We start from the raw sequence: 10,246 nt of genomic DNA, 5'->3' as shown, positions 1-10,246 counted from the left end.
AATCTCTTATAAGTGGGTTTTGGCTACCTATGCACCAGCACTTGGATGATGGGAATTGAATGACAATAATGACAACACTGACAAAAGTTTGCCAGGAAAACGTTCAAAAAGACCAGTTTGCTGCTGCTGGGGCTCTTGCAAGGCCCTTTTTAGCAATCAGATTCTAAAAGCAAAGAATCAGTGTTTCTTTGTAGGACACACTCTTGCTTCAAAAACAAGAATTAGCTTCAAAACAGGAATTTGAACATTGAGCTGACATCATGCCACACCCTTATGCTAAAGTATACAGAGGCCTCCTCTGAGCTTTATTGTAGTTAATGTTTACACACATCAAGAGTGGAATTTGTCCTGACAGGCTAGAAGGAAATCAGTTTCATATTTACGATGAACAATTTCTTCATAGAAACTTTTTCTTCACAGAAACTGAACCTCTATTCCTTTCAGAAAGGTGCTGCTATTGTAGATAACACTGAACTCTGCAGTCCAATGCTGGTTATAGTCGTGTGCCAGCTTACCTAAGCCTTCTACTGCTGGCTCATATCCAGCAATAAGATCCTGCCCGAAATATACCATGTCTGCAAATCATGGCAGCAGAGCTCAGCTCTAAGAGTGGATTTTCATATCTAGAAGTGGTTTGTAGTTGTTGAATAACCAAGAATCAAGAAACTACATTGACATAATGCACTGGTTTTATTAGAACTGAAATCCGGATGTTTCAAAAAATATGTTACTCTGAAAGATGTAGTTTATCTTTCAGTTTGTAACACGCTGACTTGTGACTCGAGGAAGATCCAGGAACTATTTTTTTATTGCAGTTCAATGCTTTTGGACACCGAGATTTATTTCAACCCACAGGTGTCGCACAAACAAAAAGCATGCTTACATTTTGTATTTGCTACCAAAAAAAAGCCAGCATTTTTTTTACCTATCTCAGCTGTAAGAAATGATTTATACACTGCTGCCATCCTCTGGCAGAAGACTACCTGAGATGATTCTAGAAAGAATATCTAAAAGCCATCCACTGTTAGGAGTGCTTCCACAGCAAGTGTTCAGTGTGGGATGGTAACATTTTCTTCACTCGCTCTTTATGCAACATCCTCATGATATAACCATGGGACCAATATGCTGTGTTTTCCCTGAAGTCCTGTCTTTTCTCAGACTGGCAGAAGAGTGCACTGTAAGCTACTTAACACAACACAGTGCTGCACTACCCTTATGCTTTTGACTGAAAAGCAAACATATATTGGAAGGCTGTTAGCAAGAATAAAGGTAACTTGCAATTTTCACAAACTTAACTTTGCACAATCAGCTTTATGCGCTGGGGGGGGGGGGATTACAAATGGTGATGGGCATCGAGGGGGAAAACTTTGGCAATCCACCTGCTGTTGAACCTAATGTGCTTTGACTATATGTAATTTTGGCTATAGGTGTTCTCCGTGGAACACAATCCCTGTGTAAGTTGAGAGTGGCCTGGGATGCCATGTAACGTTTCCCAGCTTTTCTTTCTGGACATCTTCTGAACAGATGGAAGCGTCTCAAGAAAAACTCCTGACGCTTAAACACCAATGCTGTTACCAGCTACATAGAAGGAGCTCATGTTCCGACAAGATCCACTGATATTAAAAGGCACGGCTAACTTCAGCCCATTAATTTCAATGGGTCTATTCTGAGTACCACTCAGTTGTCTACAGCACATGGTCTTTAGCAGAGCCTTTTCTGCATCCAGTCAGTAAGACCCAACTCTCCAAAAACCTGTGGTGCCCGATTTATAATTTTACTCATGTCCAGAAGGAAAACTGATGAGGTGCTTTGCAAAATGGGGACCTTAATAGTGTGAGTATTCTAAAAAACTAATGGGACATTATGCATAGATAGCATACAATGGGTCACACAATCACTGCATCCAATATATTATCTCAGTGGGGCAAATGCAGATCTCTCACCCACAATAAATGATATGTAAAACAAAGAAAACATTTTAACTTTATTATTATTTCACTGATTCTTAAAAGTTAAAGCAAGACACTGAGCATAAGTCACCACGATTCTTTGGCCAGTGCAGGTACTATTGATCAGGCTTATATAAAACAATTCTTTAAAAAGTTTGTAGCAAAGTAATTGATGACTCATGGTCAAATCTGTTTGTCTGAAGAAGTGAGACCCAGAGTGGCCTCTGAGGTAACAAGCAATTCTTCTGTGCTAGTTGTGTAGGGAGATAGCAATGGCACAACGGTATACAGCTCCCTCTCCAAAAGACTATGTTGTGTCTTCCTCCAGGGCTTGCATGATTTCATTTTTACCTAACAATAAATCCATTTAAAATGAAAACTTTTCCTACAGATATCTCTATGCTTTTTCATCTTCTGAAACATCAATATGTTCATAGAACTTCCAGGCCTTCAAATTGCAGCCTTTTAGGATTGTTCCTAGCTGTTTCCCAGGCCCCACTTCATAAGTATAAGGAAATCCTACTCCTTTTTTCCTTTCGTAGATGGCATGCATCGTCTGCTCCCATTTCACTGGTGAAACCAACTGCTTCACTAACAAGCGCTGGATCTGTTTCGGTTCAGTGTATCTCCGGTTTTCCACATTTGAATAGACAGGGATGAGAGGCTTCTGAATATTAATTGAGTTGAGGGCTTCAGACAAAGGTCCCACTGCTGGTTCCATAAGTTGTGTATGAAAAGCACCACTGACTGGCAGCATTTTCACTCTCACAAATGAGTATTTTTTTGAATTTTGCTGCAAAAACTCCAAAGCCTGAAATAAAAACGAAACAGAACACTGAACCGCAAAAACAGAGTTACTGCCTTCAGTCTAGAACTGCTGTTAATGTCATTTGGCTCTTAGGAAAACCCTATAAATTCATTGTGGCCTACAAGTCAGAGGACGCATGCCTCCAAGAGGAAGAAAATAAAGGACATAATAATAATAATAATAATAATAATAATAATAATAATAATAATAATTTATTATTTGTACCCCGCCCATCTGGCTGGGCTTCCCCAGCCACTCTGGGTGGCTTCCAAAAAAAATATTAAAATACTCTAATACATCAAACAGTAAAAGCTTCCCTGAACAGGGCTGCCTTCAGATGTCTTCTAAAAGTCTGGTAGTTGTTGTTCAACAGAGACTTAAAACTTTATAGGGAAACGTAAAGTGCTGGCTTAGTCTTTGCTACCCAAATGTTGGCAGGTGGCTTTTATACCTGAATTGCATTTGTTGTGTTTCCATTTTTGTTTTATACCAAGGGTAGCCTATGTGGTGCTCTCCATATGTTGTTGGAATACATCTCTGATCATCCCTGACTATTGGCCATGCTGCCTGGGGCTGAGGAGAGCTTTGTTCAAAACATTTGGAGAGCACTAGGTTGCTACATGTGCTTTACATCATCACTGCATGTCAGTTAGATCCTGTTGCCAGGCTTCAATTCTAATCCCAATTACAAGCGGCTGCCTTTGAATATTGTTCAGAAACTTCAGAATGTAGCTGCACAGCTGTTGGCCAGGGTTAGCAGAACAGCATGCGTTGGGAATATTAAGGAGCTCCACTAGTCAGTGCCTATGTTCAATCCGAGGTACTGATGCTTAACTTTAAAGCTAGAAAAACTTACAGTCGGGGAAACCAGGGAGCCCCTTTCACTATGAGGTCATCTGGCCCTGATATCGCCTCTGTCTGAGGAGGGCAGCCCTTTTCCCACTGCAAATGTGCTTGTCTGTAAGACCTGTTTGGCTAAATCTATTGTACTCCCCCCCCCCTTTTAGAAATCAGCGAAAATCTTTTCATTGCTCCTTTGATTTCAAACATTAACTTATTTTTAATGCTGTTCTTCTGCTATTCTCATTACTATTGTTCTTATTATTATGAAATGGTTTTAAATGTGTTTATTATTATTTTTTAAAATTAAATATATCAATTGATGGCTATTAGTATAGGTACTTTGAATGTAAAAAAAGCAGGATAAAAATACAATTCATATAACAAGCAAGCAAACTTCTCCCCTCAAAATACAGAATATGTCTAAGTACTACTGTTCTCTTGGCTGTCAGCAGTGCTACTGAAAACCCCACAAATTTCAAGATATTCAGAACCATTATTTTGAAATAATACCTGCAAATGTCCTGCAATGACTCTGCTGCCTGGAAACAAGTAGTTTGAAACTTCACATACAGGATTTTCAATTCCCAATGACTTGCAATATTCACGAGCTTCCAAGCAAGCAGTGACATAATTTGAATTATGCCGGCCAATAACAGATAACATTCCACTTGGGACAGCTTCCGATGCCTCCTGCATGGCTTCAGCACGCACCTTCACCGCATATAAGGCTAAAGAAAAGAAAGAAACTCTAAGAGGACTTAACTTCAGCATAAGATAAATGGAAGCTACAAAGAAAAATAGCTGTGACTTTACAAACTCAAATGCATGTTTCCATGTAACTATTACACAGATAGAGAGGTAAAAACTCTGAAATGTTCAGTCACACAATATTGTATTCTGTGATGTAGAGTAGCAGCTTTCAAACTTTTTTTACTTCTGGGGAACCCTTTCCAAATCAAACTGACCACCACAGTACTTGCATGTGGTGCAGAAGATTCTGGGACCTGTTCCAGAGTGCACAGTCAGTTATAAAGAACACTGGCTAGGCTGCAGTCCGCCATGAACAGAAAGCACACTGCGGAACACACCCATGCAGCTGTGTGGTCCTTGTCCCCAACTGAAGAACATCTGATACACATCCACAGAGTTCAGGGGTTCCCTAAAACACCACTAATGTAGATTCAAGATGACCAGAACCTAAGTATCCAGGAAAATTAAGCATGAAAGGCTGGCAATCTGGATTCTTGCAACGGGGACCCAAATGTACTGGTATATTTTTTCATGCTTTCACTCTGGTTAACATAGATAGGCTGCATTCACGTAACATGCCAAGCCATGCCTAAGGAAAGTTAGTCATTTAGACATCACACCAAACTCTCATTTAGCATGGCATAAACAAGTCTAGCCTCCTAGGCTTGTACAGTCCCACAGCTGAGGAGAGTACTGAAGTGTTCACTTCTGCTTTTATTTACAGGTGAAACTCGAAAAATTAGAATATTGTGGAAAGGTTCATTTATTTCAGTAATTCAACTTAAAAGGTGAAACTAATATATGAGATAGACTCATGACATGCAAAGCGAGATATGTCAAACCTTTATTTGTTATAATTGTGATGATTATGGTCAGTCCCAGGGACTGACCTTGAAGCTTTTAAGTGTTATGGTTAATGGAAGAGGAAAAACAGACCAGTCAACGGCTGACAAAACATTAAGGTCTGGGAGGACTTGGCAACAATCCAGGAGAGGTCCACCATCAGGCCCCCCTGCTTTTTCTGAGCCTTTGTACCAGTATATGTAAAACCAAGAGAAATGTTGACAGAAGAGGCTCTAGTGGCGGCATTATTTAAGATAAATGATTCATTGGATCAGCTTCACAGGAAAATGGACACGACAAATGCCAAAGTGGATGTTTCAATCATTAAAACTAACTTAAATATAGAAAGTATAAATAATACTAATATAGAAACTACCCAGAAATTGACATAGGAACCTATTTCGATACAGCAAACTGTGGAGGAGGCCAGGGAAAGAGCTGTTGTTGCTGAATGTAAAGAAACACAACTGGAGAGAAAGAGCAAGAGAGCCCCAGCCCTACAGAAGCAACTTGATGAATATAAGTTGACGCTTGCTATGACTGAACTCAAAGAAAAACAGACGAATTTGAGGATTAGAGTTCACCTTTGGTGGACATGCGCAAGGATTAAGACACTTTGGGAGATGATTCATAATGAAATGAAAAAGGTATTTAAATATACCTTTTTGAAGAAACCAGAGGCCTTTCTCCTGGGCATGGTCGGCCAATTGGTGTTAAAGAAGGATAGAACTCTTTTCATGTATGCAACAATAGCAGCAAGAATACTCATTGTGAAGTACTGGAAGACACAAGATTTATCTAGCCGGGAAGAATGGCAGATGAAGTTGATGGACTATATGGAATTGGCGGAAACGACTGGCAGAAATCCGAGACCAGGGAGAAGAGACGGTGGAAGAAGACTGGAAAAAGTTTAAGACTATTTATAGAAATATTGTAAAAATAATGAATGTTAGAAAAATGTTGGAATGAAGTTATATGGCTTTAGTAGAAATGCTATAAGGAATTAAGTATAAATGGACTAATAGAGTATTAAAGGGAAAAATAAGATTAGAATATGTTAAGATAATTATAGGATAGAAAACAGAGGAAGATGGAAAGGAATTGCTGAAACAATTAATAGAAGTGGAATACAAAAAGGGAGGTGTGAGGAGGTCGTGGAAATAAGGGAATGAAAGTTAAGATATTGAAATTGTTTTGTGTTTTAAATTGTTTGCGTCTTGTTTTGTTAATCTTATGTTTTTTCTTTTTTTTCTTTGCTTTTCCTTTTCCTTTTTTGTTTTTTTCTGTTCTATTGTGTTTAAATGGTTGGAAAAGCAATAAATATTATTTTTAAAAAAAGAAAGAAAGAAAGAAAAAGAAATAATAATAATTGTGATGATTATGATGTACAGCTGATGAAAACCCCAAATTAACAATCTCAGAAAATTAGAATATTAAATAAAATCAGCAAAACAAGGATTGCAAATAGAGCAATATTGGACCTCTGAGAAGTAGAATCATGCATATGTGCTCAGTACTTGGTTTGGCGCCCTTTTGCATCAATTACTGCCTCAATGTGGCGTGGCATGGATGCTATCAGCCTGTGGCACTGCTGAGTTGTTATGGAAGACTAGGATGCTTCAATAGCAGCCTTCAGCTCTTCTGCATTGCTCGGTCTCATGTCTCTCATCTTTCTCTTGGCATGAGTCTATCTCATATATTAGTTTCACCTTTTAAGTTGAATTACTGAAATAAATGAACTTTCCACGATATTCTAATTTTTCGAGTTTCACCTGTAAATGTTGCTTCCCACGTCACCAGAGCTGGGAAAGGGGAGGCACACAAGCCAGAGAAGCAGGTCTCATGCACGCTATGCTAAAACATAGTTCAGTATGATGTCCAATGTAGTCTATGCTTTTCCACATCTGAATTAACAAACCAGCAAACAGAAACCACAGTTTGAAGTGAATTTGTCATCCATGGCTTAGCATGCCTTTTGGGTGTTTGGAAGCTCAAACCATGGTTTCAGTTAATAAAGTTCATACAAGTCATGATTTGGCATAATGCTCAACTAAGCTACTGTCTGCCCCAAACTGTATTTATGTCATTAGAAGCTAGACTTCAGACTAGTTGAAGCAACTTTCCTGCAAGCAATGATATTTAAATTCAGAATCTTACAACTTATTCCCAATATGTCTATGAAGATATTAATACAAGAAATCCTCACATTTTTATCTACTGCAAAGTTGGTTATACTTTTGTACACATTATATAGACTTGTTCTGGATTTTAATTTTACTTACTTATTACTTAAATAACACAAAGATGTAACACATAAAGTTGAGGAGGAAATAAAATAGCTGGACACTAAGATACCCTTCACTCAGTGGCGGAGGAAGAGGAGTGTGAGGAGAGCGCACCGCCCCCAGCAGCACAATCCCAGTGGGGTTCCATCGCGACTGCCTCCCCGCCCGCACTGGGCACCACGCCCCTGCAGGCGGCATGCCCCCCCCCACCGTCTGCTCTTCGTATCCTCGGTGCCAGAGCATGAAGCTCTGCCAGTGCCTTCACTAGCAGAGGACCACACAGAATTGTGTGCCAAGACTAATGCGCCAGAGTCAGCAACACTGAGTTGTCTGCTAGCACCTGGGGCGCATGTGCACATGGGCAGGGGTGGGGTGCAGAGGGTGAAGAAAATCCATTGCACCAGCCCAGCCATCACCACTGGAACCAAGCAGGGCTATGCTGCTCTGCCTCCCCACTTGCAAAAGGAGGAGCCCAGCCAAAGAGCCTTGGCATGTGAATCCCACTCCCCCAACGCTGGCCAGGCAGCCATTCAGCAAGGGGGCTGGAGATGCAGCAGTGAGGCTGGGCTCAGGGCCCAGAGACCCCCAGCAGCAGACAGGGCAGGATGGGGATCCCAGGGGGTGCCTGGTTTGTGCCCCACCCCCCAAATTGTGCACCTGGGGCTATGCCCCCTGCCTCCCTTGCTATGCCCCCGGCCAGAGCTACATGCTATCCGTGCATTGCAAATATTTTAGATAAACATTTAATACTTTCTTGATACCTTCTGCATAGTCTATGGCTCCTGCAAAAACAAGGGCTGCATATTCTCCAATGCTGAATCCAGCAGCTGCCACACAGCTCTCCACTACCTGTAGAAATTTAAAAAGTCTCCAGTAAGTAACAATTGGAAGTGATCCAGAAACACCCTACGCAGTTCACATAGTGTGAGAAACGCAGGAACGGCACCCCACCCCCTGGGCACTGTCCATTGTGGCGCAGCCTGCTTCTTTCTCCTTGGCACAGAGAAAGTGGGCAGAGGAAAGTCTCCCTCCCTCTCTCCTAACATAGAACTCTAGCGAAGCATCCCAGGAAGCTGAACGTTGGGAGACTTTGGGGCAGACAAAGCCCAAGTGCTTCACATAGTCAAACTACGGCACTCCCTCCTACAGGAGGTAGCGGCCTTTAAAAGAGGATTGGCATGTCCAAAGTCTGGCCCTGGGGCCTAATCCGGCCCACCGGTTGGTTTAATCCGGCCTCTGGCAGTTTATTTCCTGGCGGGAGGGAAATCCAAGAAAAAGCACAACTTCAATCCTTATAAAAGGTCAATAACTTTGGTCGGCCCATATTTTTGTTTTTTTCTTTTTGTTTGTAAAAAAATTGGAAACTTTAATAAATATCTTATTAAAAAAATAATAACTTTGGTCGGCCCTCAGGCATATTCACTTCATCAAATCTGGCCCTCTTGAAAAAAGTTTGGACACCCCTGGAATAGACAAATGGAGGTGAGGATGGGGCAACCCACGGCCACCCCAGTCAGAGGCAGGCAGTGCTTCTGAATGCCAGTTGCTGGAAGCCCTGGGGGTGGGAGATGCTCCTGCTCTGCGGGCGCCTGCCTGGCCCTCTCTCGGGGAGGCGGCTGCTCTGGCTGAGCCTCCTGCCTGGCCGGGGGCTGGACTAGATGCTCCCGGGGTGCACCCCTGTCTAAGGCCTTGCCAGCCCCTCACCCTGGGCTGCTCCTGGTGCAGCTTCTCCACGGCGGCCAGGGAGCTGACGAAGACGGCGGGCTGGCTGTGCACGGTGCGCTCCAGCTGGGCGCCGGGCCCTTGGCAGCAGAGGCCGAGCAGGTCGTAGCCCAGGACGCCCTCGGCCACGCGGTACAGCTCCCGCACGTTCGGGTAGCGCAGGAGCCCGCGGCCCATCCCCACGAACTGGCTGCCCTGGCCGGGGAAGAGCAGCACCGAAGCCTCCTCGGGAGCCCGGCGCGCCTTCCCGCCAGGCCCCGACCGCGGCGCCTCCTCCTCCGCCGCCGCCGCGTCCCGCAACAGCCCCGCCGCCTCCCCCGCGCCGGGGGGCCTCGGGGCTCCTCCGCCTCGGCTGAGCCATCGCCGCAGGGCCGGGAAGGCGAGAGCGCGGCCTGCGGAGAGGCCCGGCGGCAGCAGGCGCGGCGCGGCGGAGGTCGCCATGGCAACGGGAGCCTCCTTCCGCGTGCGGGGCTGGGAAGCGAGAAATGCAAGGCCCGGTCCGTTAGCGAAAAGCTTCCCCCGCCGCGGCCTGGAAACCCGAGCCGTAGAAAAGAGGGTTCCACCCCACCCAAGGTTCCCTCCTCTCTCTACACGTGCTCGTGGATGTTAGCAGCAAATACAGAGGCACAAATCCACAGACACGTATCTACCACAAAAACACAGAGGCACAAATCCACTGGCACGTATGGCTCTGAGGAGTAGATATGTGCCAGGTTGTTGCGTGTGTGTGCTGTGAGTCACAGAATTAAAGAGACACAGACTTTGCTAGATTCGTGTATGTTTAAAGTGTGAAGATGTTAGGGGAGATAGATCCACCTTAATCTAATCTTTGGTAGCTGAAGAAGTGTGCATGCACACAGAAGCTTATACCAAGAACAAACTCTAAGGTGCTAGTGGACATTTTTAATATTTTTATATATATATTTCGACCATGTCAGACCAACATGGCTACCTGAATCTTAATCCAATCTGATAGTCTTTAAAGTTCCACAAGTTTTTTTCTTTGTTGCAACATAGACATTTTTAATCCCCATAGACATTCTGGT

General features: G+C 43.4%; 1 protein-coding gene across 2 annotated transcripts; it reads right to left on the bottom strand.

Moving 5' to 3' along the window:
* Window positions 1–1,970: 1,970 nt before the first annotated feature.
* LOC310707768 (malonyl-CoA-acyl carrier protein transacylase, mitochondrial-like) lies at window positions 1,971–9,656 on the bottom strand. Of its 2 annotated transcripts, none has more exons than XM_083505128.1 (4): window positions 9,183–9,656; window positions 8,240–8,327; window positions 4,111–4,328; window positions 1,971–2,760 (listed from the first exon to the last, which is right to left on the bottom strand). In XM_083505128.1, exons 1-4 carry the CDS (start codon window positions 9,639–9,641, stop codon window positions 2,347–2,349), a joined length of 1,179 nt encoding a protein of 392 aa, XP_083361254.1. In that variant the 5' UTR covers window positions 9,642–9,656; the 3' UTR covers window positions 1,971–2,346. The 2 variants fall into 2 exon arrangements, with proteins under 2 accessions (XP_083361254.1, XP_083361255.1); XM_083505129.1 differs by having other exon boundaries at window positions 9,348–9,656.
* Window positions 9,657–10,246: the final 590 nt, after the last annotated feature.

The sequence above is a fragment of the Podarcis liolepis genome (genome assembly GCF_965112155.1).
Source record: "Podarcis liolepis genome assembly, chromosome: 5".
Lineage (NCBI taxonomy): Eukaryota > Metazoa > Chordata > Lepidosauria > Squamata > Lacertidae > Podarcis > Podarcis liolepis.
Note: the sequence above shows the minus strand (reverse complement) of the source record. Positions and strands in the feature narration are given on the sequence as shown.